General features: G+C 45.9%; 1 protein-coding gene across 1 annotated transcript in view; it reads right to left on the bottom strand.

Moving 5' to 3' along the window:
- Positions 1-23,526, bottom strand: part of LOC311039662 (plexin-A4) — a 162,184-nt gene that overhangs the window by 128,473 nt on the left and 10,185 nt on the right. The window contains exon 2 of the mRNA XM_084049606.1: positions 805-928. Within this exon, the coding sequence (XP_083905732.1) occupies positions 805-928 (124 nt within the window). The remainder of the gene's footprint in view (positions 1-804; positions 929-23,526) is intronic.

Consider the following 23,526-nt stretch of genomic DNA (forward strand, 5'->3'; position numbering starts at 1 on the left):
CCAGATCTTTCCTTGTAGCACAGTGTTTCTACATTGCATTATTGATACTTTTACTTATTGTCTCCACCAGGCCGAAGGCATGGCGAGGGAGTATGTTTTACCCTCCGTCCGTCCGTCCGTGTGTCCGTCCGTCCTGTCTGTGTGTTAGCAGCTAATCTCCAGCACCGTTGGCCCGGTCGCTGCGAAACTGTGCACACACACTCCCTGGATGCCAATTCAAAACCTCTGCCCCAATTCTTTTTACATGGGCCTGTTATAGAGCCACCAGGCGGCCGATTTGTACCCATTTTTTTTACATTACTCCTACAGATTTTATCTAAACGTCATGCAAATCGGTACACAGTATCTCTATAGTCATGTGATCAACACGGATCTGTCCGATTTCCCATATTCCATCCTCATTGCCTATGGTTGGCTTCCAAAGTTTGCAGTATTGGTCCGTTTGGAACAAAAAGCCTCAAACTATGCATGCAGCTTGCGATTTCCGTGAAATTTCACACGCACATTCCCACTAGGCAGAGGAAGAAATGCCACCCTTTTCACATTGGCCTGTTATAGCGCCACCAGCAAGGCTAATTTAGCAAAACACATTTTTGGAACAAAATGCCTCAAATCATGAATGCAGTGTCTGATTGCCGTGAAAGACCTAAGAATAAATGGCATCCTTTTCACATTGGCCTATTATAGCGTCACCAGGAGGCCAGAATAACGTACCTGACCTGGCGGAGACCTGTGCTCCGAGGAGCACTTTTTCTAGTTTTACAGTGTTTTTTTCGTTCTTTTTTTGCGGAGCACTTGACTCACCGTGACGCTGAACTGGGACACGGAGATGTTGTTGGGATGGACGCTGAGACGGACGCACTGCTTGATGTCCGAGGCGAAGCGGCGAGGCTCCGTGGAACGCTCACATTTCTCCTTCCTGGTGCACCTGAACAACACAGTGGAGAGAAGGACGGAGTGTCATTCATAGGCTTTACACGCACACACGCATGTTGGTATTGGGGGGGGGGGGGTATAAACATTTTACGTCGTCCCCCACATTTCCGCCAGTGATGACCAGGAAAATGCTCTTCAACAATGTCTATTGCTTGATTGATTGATTGATTGATTGAATACTTTATTAGCAGTTTGCAAAAAAAAAAAGATTTTAAACCCAAGAAAGCCTATGGCTTTTTTCTTTTCATTGGGGTCCTTTGTACTCAATTCATCGGAACATTAATTGACAGAAAAATATACGCTACTATGCAAAACATCATATAAACAGTTTAGAAGACAAAAAGAAAAATATGTACAGTAGAGATAAATATATACAGTAAAGAAAAGTATGTACAGTAAGAAAACAATTTACAGCTTAAATTGTATAATATTTGTGTATAGTAGTACACACACGCACGCACATGCACACACACACACACACACACACACACACACACACACACACGCACACGCACACCGCCTCTCAGTACCCGGTAGGTAACCTGAGTGTTGGCTACTCGTTCCCACCTGTTGGCAGCACCATGGGAGAAAGAAAATGTCCCCCCCCCCTCCCTGCCTGACAGAGGGGAGGTATAAAGTGCATTTATCATATTTCTTCTTCCCTTGGCGGCGGAGCTACGACTGAACAGACACCTGGTCTCTGGGGGGCCGCAGGCAGGCAGCGGTCGCATGCATGCATGTAAAACAATGGCTGCTCTATATACTGTGTGGAAGTGGAACCTGGTCCGCGGGGAAACCGCAAAGGAAGGAGGGCAGGCCGGCAGGCTTTTGTAACGACGGCCTTAATGACTGGCATTCACGGCCACTGCCAAGTACAGTACCCCCCCCCCCTCCCCTCAATACCAGACCAGGTGGTCTAATCAAGTGGTTCTCAATTTAGTTTTTTTTTTCCATGTTGAGGGCCCCCAAATTGATAAACTGTATATTTGGCCGCGGACGCGCATCTGAAAATATGTTGTGCCAGGGACCGCCCATACAAGATTTATTTCTAAGAAATATTCAAAATGTAATGTTTCGTCAAGATTTTTTTCTTAATAGATGACCTACAGATCTGATTTCTTTCAAAGATCTTGGAAAAAACTAAAAACAATTTTAGAATATTGGAATATAAAAAAATAAATAATAAAAACCCAAATGGGGGCCACAAAGTATTTTCTGATAGGGGTCCGTGGCCAAATACATATTAATTTAAACTTTAAAAAGTTTGCGAAGCACTGTACTAGAGTGTACTGTAGAGCCCTGAGGTACTCCGGTCAGCTACAAATTATAGGGTTTAGGCGGTTACATGTCTTTGCCATTGAGTCTATGAGTCTCTGCTATGAGAGATGCAGGTTGGGGGGTGGGGGGGGATTCCCCCGGGACCCTCGCAGGACTCGAGGACCTTGTGACTGAGCCGTACATTCCAACCAAAATACTATACCCCGGGAACACAAATCTGCTATTGTTGATTGGAGAACATTCTGTGAGAAAGAACCCGACTTGAGCCGTTATACGACCTCCTCAGCCCCATTACTATTCCAATCCCGTTTCCACTCTACTTCCACCGCACGCACACACACACACACACACACACACACACACACACACACACACACACACACACACACACACACACACACACACAGACACAGACACAGACACAGACACAGACACAGACACACACACACACACACACACGCACACGCACGCACGCACACACGCACGCATGCATGGATGGCACACACACCCAGACAAAATGCACTTTCTCATCTAATCCCCTCATAAACTTCTTCAAGTTTAATCCCCTATTGATTTAGACCGAAAAAAACTTCCAGCGCAATTAACAAGAAGCCAGCAAATCCACAGAGCGTCTTCAAAATCCTCTGAAGAAAGGAATGAATAAAAAACACCTAAAAATGATCAACATTCACGGCACGCACACGCACACGCGCACACGCACGCACGCACACTCAGTGGTGGAAGAAGTTCTCATATTTTTACTTAAGTAAAAGTATCAATACTGCAAAGTAGAAACTCTGTTACTAGTAAAAGTCCTGTATTCAAAATGTACTTGAGTAAAAGTGCAAATGTATTGGCATCAAAATGTACTTAAAGAACCAAAAGTAAAAGTACTTATTTCAGAATGTCCCATTTCACAAGTTTTCAAATGTATACAAAAACTAGAGGGTCGGGGCGCTGCGCGCCCCTCCCCCCTAGCCGCTGCGCGGTGCTTTGTGTTTGTTGGTCTCTATAATATATAAAGCCATAATAGGAGATGTTCCCAATGGAGCTATGCCCAAATATGGAGTGTGTTGTCTGACCTCACTTGGGTCTCGTTGGGCGGTTATATAAAGCCATAATAGGAGATGTTCCCAATGGAGCTATGCCCAAATATGGAGTGTGTTGTCTGACCTCACTTGGGTCTCGTTGGGCGGTGGTCGGCGATGACGCTAAGGAACAACATGGCCGACTGTAATGTTGTGAGTTTGTGTTGGCCGCAATTAATTATGCTGCGAGGGGGCAGATGTGTGCTGAGCAGTATGAAGTGGCCTACAGACTGCGCGTAGTAATTCTGCACGTTGTGGCGTGTCTTGTTAGTGACATTGATATGTTGTTTTTGTGTTTAGTCCCACACAGTGGCAGGTTTTTTTGGGGGGTTTTGGGTTTAGAAATGTATATATATAGAAGATAGATAGATAGATAGATAGATGGTTAATGAATTTGTAACAATAATCTAAATCTACAAAGTCACTAGTAACTAAAGTTTTCAAATAATTGTAATGGAGTAAAAAGTACAATGTTTGCCTCTGAGATGTAGTAAAAGTATTGAAAATTGGAAATACTACAGTGAAGTAAAAAATACCTCAACATTTTACTCAAGTACAGTACTTGAGTACATTTATACTGTTGTAGGAGTGCAGGCAGAGAAACGACGGAGATTTATTCCTCTTTGAAGAGCCAAGTAGCACTCCGTTTATTTCAAACAAAAAACAATAACAACAGACCTGTCGCGCAGGTAATTACGTCATCACCTCGGAGGTGTGCATTTTCTCTTAAAGGTAACAGCACAGGTTATGCATTTAAAGGAAATACTGCCTCTGGTAAAGTGGAACAAAACTAATGTAAACATTGTGAATTATAACTGTACTTAATGATTGTCCTGTGTGTGTATATCCACCACACACGTCCCCCCAGAATTCACAAGAACTGGCCCAGTGAAACGACCAGGGACCCGAATGACCCGCCCAAAGCTATTCCGAAGCTCCTGGGCAGGCAGAGGGGGGTGAAGCGGGAGGGTGACAGAAGGTCGCTGACGGTGAGCAGGCGGCGGGTGGCCGTGCGGGGGGTTCAAAGGGGGCCGGATCTGTTCCATGGCAGCCCTACCCGGGGGCCGGCCGCGGCGTGGTGCCTGAGCCACCTCAACAGAGCGGCCCAAGTCCAGGTGGGCCGGCTTCAGCCGGTCCACTGAGACGCGATCCAGCCTGCCCCCGATATCGATGACAAATGTCTTGTCGCCAGCCTCCACAACCCGATAAGGGCCATCGTACGGTGGTTGCAGGGGTCCCCGATGGGCATCGTGGCGGATGAACACATACCCTGCTGCTCGCAGGTCGGGAGGCATGTGCACCTGGGGCAGGCAGTGGTGCGAGGTTGGGATTGGTAGGAAGGTACGGGCAGTGTCCAGGAGACTACTCCGTTGGTCAGCAGCAGACCAGGGGACTGTAGTGCGGGGAATAAAATCACCCGGGACTCTGAGGGTTTGGCCATAAACTAACTCTGCAGAGGAAGAAAGGAGGTCCTCCTTAGGCGCTGTCCTAATCCCCAGCATCACCCATGGGAGTTTGTCGACCCAACCGTCGTCCGTGAGAGAAGCCTTAAGGGCGGCCTTCATGTCTCTGTGAAATCGTTCACACATGCCGTTGGCCTGAGGGTGGTATGCTGTAGTGCGGTGGAGTGAGACACCTAACTGACGGGCAACATAATTCCAGAGTTCGGAAGTGAACTGGGGCCCACGATCAGAAGAAAGGTCAGAGGGGGCCCCGAACCGGGCGACCCAGGTACCGATGAAGGCCCGGGCCACGTCAGCTGAAGTCGTTGCTGACAGCGGGACAACCTCCGGCCAACGGGTGGTCCGGTCCACCATAGTCAGGAGGTGAGTAAATCCCCTGGAGGGAGGAAGGGGTCCCACCAGGTCAACATTGACATGATCAAAACGCCTTTCAGGAACTGTGAACTGCTCCAATGGGGCCTTAACATGGCGATGGATCTTTGAGCGTTGGCATGCCACGCAGGTTCTGACCCAGCCGCGAATGTCCTTCTTCAGGCCATGCCAGACAAACTTTGCCGCCACAAGACGTTGTGACGGCTTGCAGCCCGGGTGCGAGAGGCCATGTATGGTGTCGAAAACTTGCCGTCTCCAGACCTGCGGCACCACAGGACGGGGCAGGGCCAGAGACACGTCGCAGAGCAGCATGGTGCCGTCATCGCCGAACGGGACGTCCGCCAACTGGAGGCCAGTGACCGCCGTTCTGTACGCCTGAATGTCGGGGTCCGAGGCCTGGTCCACAGCCATTCGGGCATAATCTATTCCGAGGTGGACAGCGCCAATGACCACACGGGAGAGGCAGTCAGCCACGGGATTGTCTTTTCCCGCCACGTGTTGGATGTCCGTGGTGAATTCAGAGATGAAAGCCAGGTGGCGCTGCTGCCTGGCAGACCATGGTTCCGACACCTTGGCCATGGCGAAGGTCAAAGGCTTGTGGTCTACAAAGGCAGTGAAGGGACGAGCTTCCAGCAGGAAACGGAAGTGTCGGACGGCTAAGTACAGGGCGAGGAGTTCACGGTCAAAAGTGCTATATTTCTGCTCGCTGGACCGAAGTTGGCGGCTAAAAAAAGCGAGCGGCTGCCAAACACTATTGACCAACTGCTGGAGAACAGCGCCAACAGCATAGTCAGAGGCGTCCGTGGTCAAGGCAACCGGGGCCTCAGGCACAGGGTGAGCCAGCATAGTTGCGTCTGCAAGGGCATCTTTTGTGGCAGAGAAAGCCGCCAACATGTCCGTGGACCAAGAAATGGCGTGCTTAGGAGTCTTTTTACCCTTGAGAGCACTGTATAGGGGCCGCATGAGGTTGGCAGCGCGAGGCACAAAACGGTGGTAAAAATTTACCATGCCGCAGAACTCTTGTAGAGCCTTGACAGTGAGAGGTTGCGGGAGCTTCAGCACTGCCTCCACCTTCGATGGCAGTGGAACCGCCCCGGCCGTAGTGATGTGGTGGCCCAGGAAATCCATGGAAGACAGTCCAAACTGGCATTTCGCTGGGTTGATGATCAAGCCGTGCTGCTGGAGACGACTGAAGAGGATACGCAGGTGTGACAGGTGCTCTGTCTTAGATGTGCTGGCCACCAGGATGTCGTCCAGGTAGACAAAAATGAACGACAAGTCACGCAGCACAGTGTCCATCAAACGCTGAAAGGTCTGGGCAGCACTTTTCAGGCCGAATGGCATCCTGAGAAACTCAAAAAGCCCAAATGGGGTGATCACCGCTGTTTTGGGAATGTCCTGAGGCTGAACGGGTACCTGGTGATAGCCCCGGACGAGGTCCACTTTCGAAAAAATAGACGCACCCGCCAGGTGGGCTGAAAAGTCGTGAATGTGCGGAATAGGGTAACGGTCCGGTGTAGTGACAGCATTAAGGCGCCGGTAGTCGCCGCACGGGCGCCAACCACCATTGGGCTTGGGCACCAGGTGAAGGGGGGAGGCCCACGGACTGTTCGACCGACGAACAATGCCAAGGCGTTCCATGGCGTCGAACTCAGCCCTTGCAATAGCGAGCTTGTGTGGGTCAAGACGGCGGGCCTTGGCGTACACAGGTGGGCCATCGGTGGAGATGTAGTGCAACACGCCATGTTTGGCGGAGGCGGATGAGAAGGTAGGTGCGGTGATGTCTGAGAACTCCTCGAGGAGGTGAGAAAAGTCATCAGTGGGCGAGAGGGCACTGGACAGCTTTGTCGGGGCATTGTCACTGTGTTCACAGGGAAATGAGCCGAATGTCTCGGCGTGGACAAGGCGGCGGTTCCTCACATCCACTAGAAGCTTGTTGGCAAAAAAGAAATCAGCACCCAAGAGGGGGATGGACACTTTTGCTGACACAAAATCCCAGGTGAAACGCTGACCAGCAAAACACACCGTCACAGTGCGTGTGCCAAAGGTGTGGATTGTGCTGCCATTGGCAGCCACAAGGGGGGGGCCGCGTGGCCCTGCTCGAATGTCTGTGGCTGATGCAGGCAGCGCACTCATGTGGGCGCCTGTGTCACAAAGAAAGCGACGACCGGAGAGGGAGTCAGTAATAAACAGTAAGCCGCCGGAACGGCCGACACCCACGGCTGCTAATAGGTGGCGGCCGGTGCGTTTCCCGACGCACTGAATGTACAGGGGGGCAGGCATTTCTTGGCTTTGTTGCCAAACTTGGCGTGGTAGAAACACAATCCTCCTGACTGCTTTGCACGTCGGGGCACAGTGGTGGTGGCAGAGATGGAGTATGGCTGGTGCATATAGTCATCACTGGTAGCACTGGAGGTGGAAGGGGGCGTGGCTGCAAAACACTTTTTTCCAGCGGAGAAAAATTTGTCTGCCTCCCTGGCCAGTTGACGAAAATCAGCAATAGGTGAATTTGCAAGTGCCAAACGAACCTGTTCTGGAAGCTGCTGCAGGAACAACTCCTTAAAAAGAAAACACGGCTGATGGTCTCCCAGCAGAGCCAGCATGTGATCCATCAGCTCAGAAGGCTTACTGTCGCCGAGACCGGGAAGGGAGAGTAGTTGGCGCGCACGTTCGGATTCATTAAGTCCAAACGTCTCCAGTAGATGCGTCTTCAGAGTGGTGTATTTGTTCCGTATTGGAGGACGTTCTAGTAGGCTCACCACTCTTCCCGCAGTTGAGCTGGTAAGGGACGTCACGACATGATAAAACTTTGTTTCGTCCACCGTTATGTCCTTGATGGCGAATTGAGCCTCCGCCTGTGCGAACCAAGCACTTGCGTTCCGTTCCCAAAAGTCGGGCAACTTTAGTGTAGCAGACATGTTCAGTAAACTCTGGAAACGTCCAAGAGTAAAAGGGGTCACCAATGTAGGAGTGCAGGCAGAGAAACGACGGAGATTTATTCCTCTTTGAAGAGCCAAGTAGCACTCCGTTTATTTCAAACAAAAAACAATAACAACAGACCTGTCGCGCAGGTAATTACGTCATCACCTCGGAGGTGTGCATTTTCTCTTAAAGGTAACAGCACAGGTTATGCATTTAAAGGAAATACTGCCTCTGGTAAAGTGGAACAAAACTAATGTAAACATTGTGAATTATAACTGTACTTAATGATTGTCCTGTGTGTGTATATCCACCACACTGTGTTACTTTACGCCACTGCGTAGTACATGTAGGCCTATAGGCCTACATGTACTAAGTTACTTTACACAAGTACACACACACACACACACACACACACACACACACACACACACACACACACACACACACACACACACACACACACACACACACACACACACACACACACACACACACACACACACACACACGGTTCACTACTAACACCTCTCTCAGTGATAAGTTATTCTTATTGGAGTTTCTCCTCCTACATGTGACTCTGCATTATGGTGTGACTCACTCACTCATTATGAGTCATGACTCAGAGCTGTGTGAACAGAAATAGTTCCGAATCACTCATCCCTCTCTCTCTATCTGTTTCATCCCATCTCACTTATTATATCTCCCTCTCTCTCTTTCTCTCTCTCTCTCTCTCTCTCTCTCACGCGCACAAACTCACGCACGCATGCTTGCGTGCACACACACGTGTGTGTGGCTGTTTGTGTGTTTTTGTTTTACCAAGTATGTGCATCAAACAACATTTCATCCCCTATAAGTGGCTCAACAGTGCCTCTGCTGGTAGAAATCTCCAGTCATGCTGCACATCAGTCTTGTCAGACAGTGCTGCAGGTGATGATTCTCTCTCTCTCTCTCATGAATGGGAGTCAAGTACGGAGTTGAGGAAAGGAGATGACAGACTAGGAGATGAAGAAAGGAGATGACTAGGTCCATAGGAGAAGAGGAAAGTGTGTGTGTGTGTGTGTGTGTGTGTGTGTGTGTGTGTGTGTGTGTGTGTGTGTGTGTGTGTGTGTGTGTGTGTGTGTGTGTGTGTGTGTGTGCGCGCGTGCGTGTCAGAGATAGTAAAAGCACGTCTATAATCTAAACAGCACTCGCAGCATAATTGAGTGACTTCGATCATTGACATACATTTACATAGTGAGTTCAACCAATTACAAGCCAAGCAGACACGAGATGAGAGTATGTACGGTCCAATAGGATTACCTGACATTATTCGACTGGGTTCTGTTAACACATTATCATTAGCGGGCTAAATCACTCCACTCCTTATAAAAAGCGGGAAGGGCTAATTTGTTTTCCTCGTTATGTAAATGAGCCAGTGAGCGTGGAGGAATATGTTGGTTTTGATGAACAACGGGGTAACAGCCCTTCCTCTGATCGCACAGCATAATGTCAGTTCTCTTTCTAGCCGTGTGTGTATGTGTGTGTGTGTGTGTGTGTGTGTGTGTGTGTGTGTGTGTGTGTGTGTGTGTGTGTGTGTGTGTGTGTGTGTAGGTGTGTGTGTGTGTGTGTGTGTGTGAGTGCGTGAGTGCGTGCGTGCGTGCACGTGCATGAGTGCGTGTGTGTGTGTCACATACTCTGAATGGCTACTATGTATATAAGGGAATGTACATTGCTAGCCTGCTTATCAGCCTGAAGCTGCGTGGAGCTTCAGTCTGAAATTGGCTGCAGTGCCGGCGATTACAAGGGGGAGGGGATTCGAATTTCCCTAAACCAATCACAAGGGATCCACGGATCCGCCTACAGCTGATGTCATCGCACAGCTTGTTTTAGCAGATATTCGCTGATTGGCTTGTAGTTAGACCCACCCCCACCTCCGACTCTCATTGGACGGTACTTTTTGTATCGAAGATATCCTATTCACCTGTTTCCTAGGTTGTGTGTTTTCCACTTCCTGTCGATTTGATCCAATGAAATCCAATGAAACTGGTCAGATGACCAATGATATCCAATGAAATCGACAGGAGGTGGAAAACACACAGCCTAGGAAACAGGTGAATAGCTCACATTTCAACACCAGACCAAGAGGCAGTCCACTCAGAGAGTGGGCGGGGTCTATAGTTTGGAACCAGGTGAAGGCACGACAGGATTGTCGATCTATTAGTTAAGGACACAAGTTCATGTGTTTCATCATCTGCCAAAATGTATAAGCACTCTTGTGTTTAAACTGCCATGTTCAATAATGAAAATGATGCCTTTTCAGATGTTACAGCGAATACACCAGATGTTGTTGTTGTTGATGAGGACAGTAGAGAAATGACCATTTTAGAAGTGGGTTGTAAGTTGGACAACAGTCTGGAAGAGGCGTTCATTACCAAGGCGCTAAAGTACCAACGTCTTAAGGATGCAATTATACAGCTCGGTTAGAAATGTAAACGGCTTGTGTTCATATTTGGAAGCCTCGGTAATGTCCATAAATGAGTTGTGAGAGGCCTGCAGATTGCAGGAATACCCAATAAGCCAAGAGCTGATAAGACATTGACTAAATTCTGTTCAGTGTCTATGATAATTGGCAGTCGCCACCTTATGGAGGAGACGATGCTTCCTGTATCCGTGAAACACTTGTTGTTGAGTTTCTCAAGTTTGTGCATCTAGCCTACTATTGTTTGTGTTCAAGACTTTCTTGTTAAATGTGAACACAACTAAATATGTCAAATGTGTGTGTGATTGTGATACTAGCCCACATTCTGATTCTACAGGAAGAATTACACATGTGAATTATAAAATAAATATTCGATAGAAGTCATTTTTTTGTGAATCTTATAATCCTCCCACAGTCCATCATTGATGACATCACATTGCGTCAGCCAATGGCTGAAGTAAGAGGGTGGAGTTCAAAGGTTATCGGTGGAGAGAAAGAACAAAAAGCAGGTGCGCTTATCCACCTTTTTGTTTAGGCAGTGGGTGCTCAGCTATAATGACTAGATTCAGATACCACCGAAGTGGAAAAAGTGGCACTCCAAAAATAAAGGATGCAAGACTGGCTCAGATAATCATTGTTGTTTATCGGAACGCTTGGCGCGTTTCGGAAAACAGAAGTATTTGGATGGGAACCGCTGTGTTAGCGTGATCCAACAGTCCATACACATCCACACATGTTTTCACCGGCTTGTAAAAATGAGCAGCATTCATCTACAGCAGCAAGGCGCACACACACACACACACACACACACACACACACACACACACACACACACACACACACACACACACACACACACACACACACACACACACACACACACACACACTGACCTCTCGCCACCAGAGAATACGTCCTTGAACTGTCTGTCTTCATCTGTGGAGATGACAGTCAACAGCGTTTAAGTTTCACGTCCTTGTTTAAGAGGCACAAGGTCACGCGGCCCCTGGGTTATAGGATGAAACATCTGACAGCTCTGACGCTGTCACACTAGCTCTGTACGCAGCCTGGATTTATTTGGGCGGGGAGGAGGCCTTTCTGCCCGTCTCTCTCTTTATAATTTTTTTTTTTTAATTTAGAGTAGCCAATTATTTTTTAACCCTTTTTCTTCCTAGTTTAGTCGTTATGCCAATTAATTCCTCCCCACACACATTTCTGTGTTGTCACTGCTGTTGTATCCTACTGACTCACCTGCCAGTGAGGACCGCCCACCGGGAGGACGCGGAGCCTTCGTCCTACTCTTCCCGCCCAACACTCCCCGCTGACAGGTGCCACCCCGGCCCTTAGTAGCGCGTGCACTTACCAATATCACCCACCCCGTCCGGCTTCCCTCCCCCGAACACAGCCCAATTGTGTTCGTGTAGTAGACGCTCGACAAAGCCACGTGCACCACGGTGGATTCGAACCCACGACCTCCGTGGTGGTGGGCAGTGACTTTACCACTGCGCCACCCGAGCGCCTCTCTCTGTCTAACTTTTCAAGTCTGTCTGGCCATACCCTTCACCTCACTTTGTTGTATCTCCTATATGTCTCCTTTCCCAAAACATGCTAGAAATCAAAGTCCTCAAGTGAGGTTCATACAGTGGTGGAAAAAGTACTCAATGTTTTTACTTAAGTAAAAGTATCAATACTGCAATGTAGAAGTAAAAGTCTGGAATTCAAAATGTGCTTGAGTAAAAGTACAAAAGTATTGGCATCAAAATGTACTTAAAGTACCAAAAGTAAAGGTACTCATTATGCAGAATGTCCCATTTCACAAGTTTTCACATGTATGAAAATCTTTTGAAAATAGTAGATCTACAAGCTCACAATGCGTCGCGACGCATTGTGAGCTTGTAGATCGACTATTTTCAAATGGTCGAAATGTATATAGGGCTGAAGTGGTTAGTGTATGTTTTGTAATAACGATCAAAATCTACAAAGTAACTAGTACTGAAGTTTTCAAATAATTGTAGTGGAGTAAAAGTACAATATTTGCCTCTGAGATGTAGTGGAGTAGAATTAAAAGTACTGGAAATTTGAAATAAGTAAAGTACATATAACTTTATATACCTCAAAATTGGACTTAAGTACAGTACTTAGTGTACTTAGTTACTTTCCACCACTGGGTTCATAAACATGTTGACCCGGGGCTGTTCCTCACGAGTACGAGGCGAACCAGACCAGACTCAAAAACATGCGTTCAGGTGGTTTGTAAACAGCGCTGTAGTGCTGAGCTGTGCGACTGACGCAGCGGGGCGATCCCAGGCGAGAGAGAGAGAGAGAGAGAGAGAAAGAGAGAGAGAGCTGAAAGGATTAGATTGGCCCTGAATGGGGAGGTAATCTGCTCTCTTGTTTCTCTCCGCCTTTGATACGGTAGACAATTAGAGCGAGATTGGGAAAGGCAAAGGGGGGGGATTTCAGCCCCTGTAATCTTTGCCGACTCGGCTGTTCGTCGGTTGCCGTTCCGTGACTAGATTGTGTCGATGTCTTGTGGATTCCACATTTCAGGAGGCATTTTTTTTCCTAACCCGTTTATTTCATCGACTTGGCTACATGCAGAGAAGTATGATCTCGTTATACTGTGTGATAAGTCAATCAGCTGGATCAGGGTGACTTTATTAATCCCGCGAGGGAAATTGTGTTTCAGCTATTGCATGGAAAGTCTGATGAGTATAAGCATCAGTAATCTGTTTTCTGTTCCGTTTGTTTGTACTTTAAAGAAGATACAGTGACCCAACAATCAGAAAATAATTTAAAAAAATCTTGGGGCCAGTGATGGAATTAGTGTGTGCGTGTGCGCGCACGCGTGTGCGTGTGCATGTGTGTGTGTGTGTGTGTGTGTGTGTGTGTGTGTGTGTGTGTGTGTGTGTGTGTGTGTGTGTGTGTGTGTGTGTGTGGCGTGCGCGTGCGTAGGGGGGACCCCTTAACTGAGAGAAAGATGAAGCAGGGATCCCCACTACCACTACAAATTGTATAAAATGTGTGTTGCAGATGCAACATTCTCATACAATTTCATACTCTACAAAGCACTTAAAAGAGAAAGCACAATACCATTCCCACAAAGAAACAATCAAGATTTACAGCCAAAAGACTCAACACCTAAAGTTTAAACGCAGACTTGATCCCTGGTGACAGGTATTGGTGCATAGAAAGAAAAGAGAGAGAAAAAAAAACCCTGAGTTTTAATTTAACTCTGAGAGTGTAAAAAACAGACCCCGGGGCCAGTAACAGTTGAATGGCCATCGAGGGTTCTGCAGTGTGGAGTGTGGAGGCTCAGGGGAGAGCGGAGAGGAATGGGCAGCAGACAGACAGATAGCATGGTGGATGGTGGTGGGAGACTTTAGGTGTAATGCATATCTAATGTGAGCCTGGGAGAAGGTCAAGCAGGCTGGGGAATGAAAGCTATTAACTTTTCACAAAGACCTGGAACCAGGAATCCACAGCTCTATCAGCCTATGCCATGACACTGGGGAGAGGCTTGCACGCAGGCACGCATGCATGCGCGCACGCACACATGGACGCACACTTGCACGCCTAGACAGGCTTGCACGCACGCGTCGCGCACACACACACACACACGCACGCGGGCATAAGCAGACGCACACACTCCTCAAGCACATGCGGGCACATAAAACGCACATTCAACTAACTTTTATGGACCTGTCACCTCCCCTTCTCTCTCTCTCTCTCTCTCTCTCTCTCTCTCTCTCTCTCTCTCTCTCTCTCTCTCTCTCTCTCTCTCTCTCTCTCTCTCTCTCTCTCTCTCTCTCTCTCTCTCTCTCTCTCTCTCTCTCTCTCTCTCTCTCTCTCTCTCTCTCTCTCTCTCTCTCTCTCTCTCTCTCTCAGACCAAGTCCTTAATTTGGTCCTTAATTGGCCTGAAAAACCTTAAAGACCCCTGCTGTGCTGTAGTATAAAAAGTAAACTGTGGCATTCCAATACTTGCAATAGACACTTACAGTAGTAAATGAGAATTCATAGATAAGACATACAGTAGAGAATACTCTGAATCCCCGTAATGCTAATATGACTCACAGCAAGGAGCAATGGCAGATCACACCAAGTCCCACACACACACAAACACACACTCAGTATATCGTAAGCCCTCCGTAACATTAATAGTGACGGTCCATGAAGCACAAATCAGCATGAAGGGCCAGGTGGAAGTGTCATTACTTGGCCCAGTGGCCATGACCCCATTACCCCCTGTGGTCTGTGGCACACGCACACGCGCACACACACACACACACACACACACACACACACACACACACACACACACACACACACACACACACACACACACACACACACACACACACACAAATTCTAGAAAAGCCATAGGACGCACACTGGTACATGTACACACTCTCACAACTAGACACAAAGGCAGAGCCACAAAACCTCAGTCTGTAGAAAAGCCCCTCGATTTTCAACAGTTTAGGGTCAATAACGGTCCAGCATATAAGTCTTCAATAATTAATGCATGCTTGATTCATTATGATTCTATTCTCACAAACAGAGTCCAGATTGTAAAACGTGAGCCACGTGTAATCATGACCAATGTACTTGCTGTCAGGCAGAAAACTCTTATCTCCGAAATATATGTTTTGTGTGTTTTTTCATATATTAACACCCTACTTGATCATACTACAGTGTCACACCGCGTTTCAAGCTTGTAGATCTGCTACCTTTGCCATTTTTTTATTTGTATCCTGAAAAGTTTGGACGTATGAGGTTTCCACCCGACAGAGACGTAATGTAACCTACTCAGGGTTGTGTGAGTTCAGCTTTGCTCTTCACTCTGTATGCGACAGATAAACCCAATCAATACATTCTGAAATATGCTGATACAGATCTGATATCAGACCCATTCCACACATGCCCTGGTGTGGTTTAAATCCTCAGAAAAATCCTCTCGTGCATGTCAATTATTTTTTTATCCCCCCCAAATATGCCCCTTAAGGAGCTTTTACAGTAGCCTTGTCTATGCTCTATTTTCCCCCTCATTTAGTAATCAAATTAAACCCTATGAATTATGCATCCATGTGATCCTCCAGAGTTAAGTTAACCAATGAGTATCCCCAAGGAATATCCAAACATAAACAGAATGCACTGCATAACCGTGACCAAAATAACAAGAAAGTCTTAGGTTAGGTTAGGTTAGGGCGGAGCGCTTGTTTGGTATCACTGGACGTCCCTGCATACTCGCTCATTGACTAACGCATGCATTTAGTGAAGCTCTTATTGGGTTTTGGTGTGTGACATCACACCCAATATGAGTTGCATGCGTGGTGCCCTGCGTCAAACCAGTTTTCAGTGATTGATGATCTGAAAATGCGATTTTGTAGAGTTGTAAAACTCTGTATTAATGCTTTAGAGAGAGGCAGAGCGCGCCAACACAGTGTAAACAAAGCGGTCGGGTAATAATGCTCTGAAGAAGTTGTATTTGGTTCAACTTCTTCTCTTACAAAGCTCCTATCGTTATCCACAATAACATTAGAAAAACAAAAACAAGCAGGTTGGTAAATACAAATACGTGGGTGTAATAATAAACCACCTGTTAATTATGTACTGATACTAAGTTTGTCTGCCAAAGGACAAAACAAATCGAATATCTTCTCCACCTCCTTAGGTCTTTCGGGCGAGTAGATAATTATTCTTTTTCTTTTTTGTGTGTGTATATTATCATATTAATATGCTTGTCCTCTACTTTCAAGTAAAAACTGTTCCAAATGAAAATGTGACATATTGTTGGCTTAGTCCCATAATTACAAAATAGCAATACTGGCCAGCAACATGATCTCTAACCACTATCAACAGTGAATATGAATTATTATCATTACATAATGATCAGTGGCCAGCAACATTGTCTCTAACCACTATCAACAGTGAATATGAGTTATTATCATTACATAATGAGATACACAGTTCCACGACTTAAGAGTTACACTGAAGCTAATGTGTACCAAGCAATCATAAACATTTAATATGGACCTTAATCCCAAACCCGTTGAAGGGTTGTCAATTACGCTATCTTTTTTTTTTTTTTTTTTTTTTCGTTGTTCTGTGATGTTGCAAATGGCGTTGCAATGCAAGAAATATTTTCAGACAACATCATCAAAGTCATCATCATTAATCATATTCAACATCCTCACTCACACACTCTCTCCCTCTCGCTCTCACACACACACACACACACACACACACACACACACACACACACACACATGTGCACATCAGTGATCTGGTCCATCCTGCTTGTTGCGCCTAACACTTCGACACGCAATTTCAGCAGCTGTCAAAAGCATCTCCACTCACTTCCTTCATCTGGAACGCACGCACACACACACACACACACACACACACACACACACACACACACACACACACACACACACACACACACACACACACACACACACACACACACACACACACACACACACACACACACACACAGCAACACAACACAACACAACACACATAGCGGATGTGGAATTGCACATCAGGTGACATGTGATGTCACCACAGACACTTCAGATCAGTGGTTCTCGAGGACCCCCAGGGGTATATATATATATATATATATATATATATATATATATATATATATATATATATATATATATATATATAAGCAAACATTTGTAACTGTGTCTCAACAAATGACTTCATTTTTCTGAAAAAAAGCTATTGTTGCTATATCAGTGGTGCTCAAACTTCTTCTTGTCAACGACCCCCAAAATGTGTGCCATGTGTTGGCCGCCGATCCCCATCAAAATATGTTGTTCCAGGGACCCCCCCCCCAGGGGCAAAGATGTATATGAAAAATAAATATATATTCAAAGATTTGCACAAATGTTCAAGATTTTTCAAAAATAGCAGATCTACAAGCTCGTCCTATGAGCTTGTAGATCTGTTATTTTTGAAAAATCTTTTTTTCATAAATAAAAATCTATTTTTGAATAGCCAAAGTATACAAAAATGTTTATAGCTAAAATCTATGCGTTCCCGGATTGAATGGATTAAGGGTCCATTTGGTTCCCAACTCTCAGTTGTTTAGCTAGGGACGAAAAAAAGCAAAAAAGTTTCAAAGCTTCACAGAGTTGAGCAGCATCTGCTTTGATGTGGAGATGTTTTCCTGCCAACTAGGCCACACACTCTGGATGTGTGCCCAGTGGAGAGGGGCTCTCCCCTGGGTGTATGTCCCCTCTACTCCTCCTCCTCCTCCTCTTCCTCACTGGGTGTGTGAGGGAAAGGTACAAGGCACACAAGTGACAGGGAGCGTCGGCACGGAACGGAATGCTACACCTCCTAGGTTCTCTCTCAACTGTCACCACACACATGCACACACACATACACACATACACAGAACGGAGGACCATTGCTCACTGTCACCCGGTGTTGTGTCACACACACACACACACACACACACACACGCACGCACGCACACACACACACACACACACACACACACACACACACACACACACACACACACACACACACACACACACACACACACACACACACACACACACACACACACACACACACACACAAAGACACATCACCGAGACAGAGAGGTGTCAGAGTGTCAGAGGATGAATGCAGAAGGAGTGAAAATATGATGATGTATTCTGTACGGAGAGGAGGAGGAGGAGGAGGAGGAGGAGGGATGATGATGCTGTGAGAGAGGAAGGAGCTGAAGGGTTGTGGAAGAGAGAGAGAGAGAGAGAGAGAGAGAGAGAGAGAGGTAGAATTAGTAGAATTGTTCTTGTGTTTGACGTACATGGGCCAGACATGTCGATCAAACAGACCAGGTGGGTCTGGGACCGTGTAGTTTCTTGAGCACCTCCTCTTTTTGCATTCTTCGTATGGAATGGAGATGAAATAACGCTGGTAGAGTGCAACCTGTCCAGTCCACCCGGTGGACAGTGAGGATATTGCAAGTGGACCCCCAAATAATTGCCAAAAAATCCTAGACTTTAATGATAATATAATAAAGACCTGAGGCCGTTTCTAAAAACGCCTTCTGAATAGGGTCATAGGTTCATATGAACGCCCCCAGTCCGAAGGAAGAGAAAAGAAGACTACTAGGACAACACAAACTCAGGCCACGTTTAGACGACAACGGTCTCTAGAGAAAACGCCAAACTCCCGGAGTCAAGGACCACCCAAAATGATATGTATTTGGCAACGACTCCATCTCAAAATATTTACTTCAAGGGACCCCCCAAGAAGCAAAGATTTGAGTTAGAAATGTTCGCTTTAAAAAAGTACATATCCAAAGATTTGCACACATTTTCAGGATTTAAAAAAAGCAATAGCAGATCTACAAGCTCATAGCGCGGCACTCGGCGCCGCGCTATGAGCTTGTAGATCTGAGTGGTCGCCCAGCGGTGACCTCAGTGCTGCAGTCCCTCTGCCATGTAACCGTTTCTATGGCAACAGGCATGTAACAAGCATGCCATATAATCTCCACAATAACCAGCATGTAATCCCCTCTGATCTGAGCTCCTCTGTTAATCTTACCCCATGTTGTCGTTGAGGTTTAGGCAGCTCGTCTCATTCGTGGCATTATGAATCCTTAACGTGATGCCGACTAGAGCGGATGCACTTTATAGGAGCCTCTCAGACCTGTGTCAAAGTGTCTATCTATCTATCTATCCATCCATCCATCCATGTATCTATATATCTATCTATCTATCTATCTATCTATCCATCCATCCATCCATCCATCCATCCATCTATCTATCCATCTATCCATCTATCCGTCTATCTTTGATACATTTCGGCTATTATGACATGCCCAAAATAGGGAGGCCAGGTTGAAAGTGGCTGAGTGTGTCTGTGGATCTTATAAATGCTTATTACACGGCTCGGTTGAAAGCTTGATTCTTATTGGTCAATCACTGTGTGTTATTTCTGAATAATTACTGATGAGCTCTACAGTATAACAGACCACTGTCTAATCAATCAAAGACTTGATTGTATGCTGTATCCAACATGACAGCCATGTAAACAAACACACAATGTCATTCACAACTAAACATTGCCCTCAAGAATGTTTTTTGAAAACATTTGAAGCGAGATACTGTAGACCGGAAATTGATTCCATTTTTATCAACACTTCCTTGTTTTCCGAGGCAACAGTGTTGCGCTGGACGGACGGCAAGGGCAACACTTATGGAATACTTTCATTACTGTAATGTTGTTACTTTTGGGTCAATTTATTCATTAATTTATTAAGTAGCCATGTAAAGTGGGATAATTAATGGCGCACCAGTCGTTGAGAAATAACCACCTTCAGGATGATTAAACTACTCAGCTTCGCCTCTGGGTTTAATAATCCTGTCGGGGGTTATTTCTCAACAACAACCGACGCGCCGTCAATTATCCCTTGCTCAACCAATGAAATGTATTAATAAGAGCTTGAGACTAAATAATAACTACATGGGATCCATTGGAACACAGATTATTTCCCAGTTCCTGAAGAGTAACGGTTTTGGACATCCACCGTTCATACCCGACAACGACAATATACATACAAATTCAATGTAAAGTTCAGTCCCTCCCTCCTCAGCTATAGAAATTATAAAACCTAAAAGCATATATAGCTTCGAGTCTCTCTCTTCCATACAGACAAAGCCGACTTCAGCAGCAGTGAATAAACGGCTCCAAAGGCAAGATATTGATCGGCTGCGATCAATATCATCACATTCCGCCGCCCCCGTCTATGCCCATGATAGAATTCTCGGGTGTGAATGTATGAATGTACAGGAGGGTACAGTAACAGCGTATTATTGGAGATAACAGCCCATAAGCGTGCCATTGAGACGGCCACTGAAGAGAGCCGCTCTCTCTTGTGACCTAATCTATACAACCCTTTGGGACGGCGGCCATGGAAATATAATCAAATAGGGAAGTTAACTTCATATACCCATGGGGGCCACGGGACGCAAGTCAATGATACCGCATTGTTTTCCCTTTTGTGGGCGGCTTGCATTATTGCTTTTTTATGAACACGAGGTCAGATAGTGTTTCGGTGTGGTTAATAGATGCCAGCCTGATATCTGAGCCGCCGCTGGAATCAGTCCAGTTTTTACTGTGATGCGTTTCTATGGGCTGTGTCCCCAGCTAGCTTATATAGCTGCCTGCTGCCGTCTGGGAATATCAATGGTGGAAGAAGTACTGAAAATTTCAGAAGCACTCTGTTACAAGTAACAGCGGCACTATGTAACTTTCCTCTTCTACCCCGGATTTGAACCTAGTTTCCTGCTTAAGTGCTGACATTATTATTTTTTTACAATTGAGCTGATAGAGCCGGCCTGCTTACTCTTGGGGATACATTCGTGTCAGATCCTATGTCTAGGTGAGACATGACCTTTGACACGATCTGAATGTCTCAATAGAAGAGCACGGAGACCGAATACAACCACCCCAATTGAGTTATATTGTATTAACACACGTCCATAGAGATAAGGACAATTTTAATTTGATTCATAAAAAACTAAGTAACATATTCTAGCATAAATATTGGTTAAAATAATGTTTTATTTATTAGAAAACGTTCTGGATAGCAGCTTTAAGATGACATAAACTGAATCAAGGAGACGTGAGTCATGTGTTCAGCAGCTAAGGTCATCTGTTGTTGTACAGCACACAGATGATGCTTTTGTCTTTACTGTCTATTGTGTAGTGTTCTCTCTCTCTTTCCCTCCCTCTCTCTCTCTCTCTCTCTCTCTCCCCCCGTAGGGAGAAAAGCTTCCTGACGGTGTAAACAATGTCTTTCACGGCCAACAATGTGCTTTGCAGCGCTCTGGCTCGCGCCGTTGGCTAACTCCAGCGGGAGGCCAGCCTAGCGGATGCTGCAAGCCAGACACAGCGGAGACCCGGTAGCATGCTAATCCTAGCAAGCAACAGCTTCATTAGCATTAGTGCGGCGCTCCGCGAGTAAATGAGACGCATGCAACGCGTAACGGATGGCTGTGAACACAGATACCGTTATACCAGCGGTGTACAATTAATGAGACAGAGAGAGAGAGAGAGAAAACCATCAACATGGATCTGCCAATTAGCTCTCCTCTTTGAAAAGGTTACACGTTTGCCAAGGATATGCGTTGGGAATACATTTAGGAGACGTTTACAACAGCTTGACAGAATGACTTGCAAATAAGAGCGAGACGTTTTGTTTGTTTACTATGTGATATGCTTGTTACCCCTGCGAGATAAAGATCAAAACCTTCTCCTGGAGGCGAAAATAAAACGACTTAAATCGTTTTGAAGTTCACTTTAGAGGAAAAGCGAAGGATGGAAATAAGAAAGAAGAGAAAGTGGGAAAAGGGAGCCGTTTTTAATGTTGACAAAATACAATTATATTATATCGTCTCGATAAACCTCATATGTCCAAAACTGTTACTTTTCAAGATTCAAATGTAGCAGATCTACAAGCTCAAAATGCATCTTTCGCGCCATGTTTCGAGCTTGGAGATCCGCTACTTTTGATGCTGTCAAGTAGGGCGTTAATTTACAACAACAAAAAAGGTTGAATATGGAGACAGCAACGGTTTATGCCCAACAGCAACGATATATAACCGTATACAAAATACTATTATAATAGAATTTTGTCAACATAAAAAAAATCTTCTGCTTGCTTTTTCCATGCACTCCTTGCTCCTTCTTAATACATGATATTGCGAGGATCTCAGTGCAGAAGCAGAGAATTGAGATACTGTATGTCATCGCAATTATTGAAATGAAGATAAGTTACAGCAACATTAGCACAGCTGACACGCTATCATACGCTAATAGACAGATATATTCTCTCCACCAAAGGAGGAGGAGATAACATTCACTTTGACAATGTTATTTCTAAATATGGCTTCCAATCTGTCTGGCTGTCACGCATTGGCGGCCATGTTGACAGCCTAGTTAGACGCTAAATTGACAGCTGACAGACATGCATTGTGGGAAGACAAACATCGGCGGGACGCGACTGGCTGGCAGAGTGGCGGGCGGACTGCTGCGTTTGTCAGTGTGTGCGTGTGTGCGTGCATGTCGATCCAATATAGGCTTATAGGAGGTGGTAGGAGACCAATGCAAAACTATATACAAGAATCATATAAACTCCAAAACAACTCTCACAGTGTAATCACTGATGGAGTGAGTGATAGAAAATGTATTATATTTTATTTTTAGGGTGAAGTGTTCCTTTAAGGCAGGGGTCTTCAACAGGGGGGCCGGGACCCCTAGGGGGTCCTCAGAGTTGCTACAGGGGGGACCGCCAAATCTTCGTGAGATAGGACATACATTGTTTCACGTTAACCACTTGAAACCTAGCATCCCTATTCTGAGGAGAACTTTAGCCAAAAATAGCAGATCTACAAGCTCTGTAGCTCAGCTATGCTCGGCAAAGAGGTTTGCTGTAGAGGAAAAAAAGAGCTGACCAAGTACAGAGCCAAAGGTCAAGTTTACTACATTAAGTATTGACGATTTAAGACAAGTGGTCATCATATCATATGTCTGAAAAGGTAACAGTCTTCCACGCCGACATCTCGCCACTCCGACTAGTGGCTTCCGCGTGCGGTTAGGGTTAGGGTGAGGGTTAGGTATAGGGTTCGTTAACGTCGGAAAGGCGACATGTCGGAAAGCCGCCATGTAACCGTCTGAAAATACACATTAGCATGAATCCAACACATACACTATGTATGTGAAAATCTATGAAAAGGTTTAATCTGCAACACAATGTTATACAATATGCAGTGGGGGGGGGGGGTCCCTGCTTCATCTCTCTCTCTCAGCTATAAGGGGTCCTTGGGCTGAAAAACATTGAAGACCCCTGCTTTAAGGCAAAGCGATAGCCTCATGCGATAGAGAGTAAATGAAGGTTAACCGAACGCTGCAGTTCCCTTAAGGGAGCTTTCAAACTTCCGTAAAATCCTCTTCTGAGAGACAGGAGCGACG

Source organism: Gymnoscopelus microlampas, assembly GCF_963454915.1.
Source record: "Gymnoscopelus microlampas genome assembly, chromosome: 23".
NCBI classification, from domain to species: domain Eukaryota; kingdom Metazoa; phylum Chordata; class Actinopteri; order Myctophiformes; family Myctophidae; genus Gymnoscopelus; species Gymnoscopelus microlampas.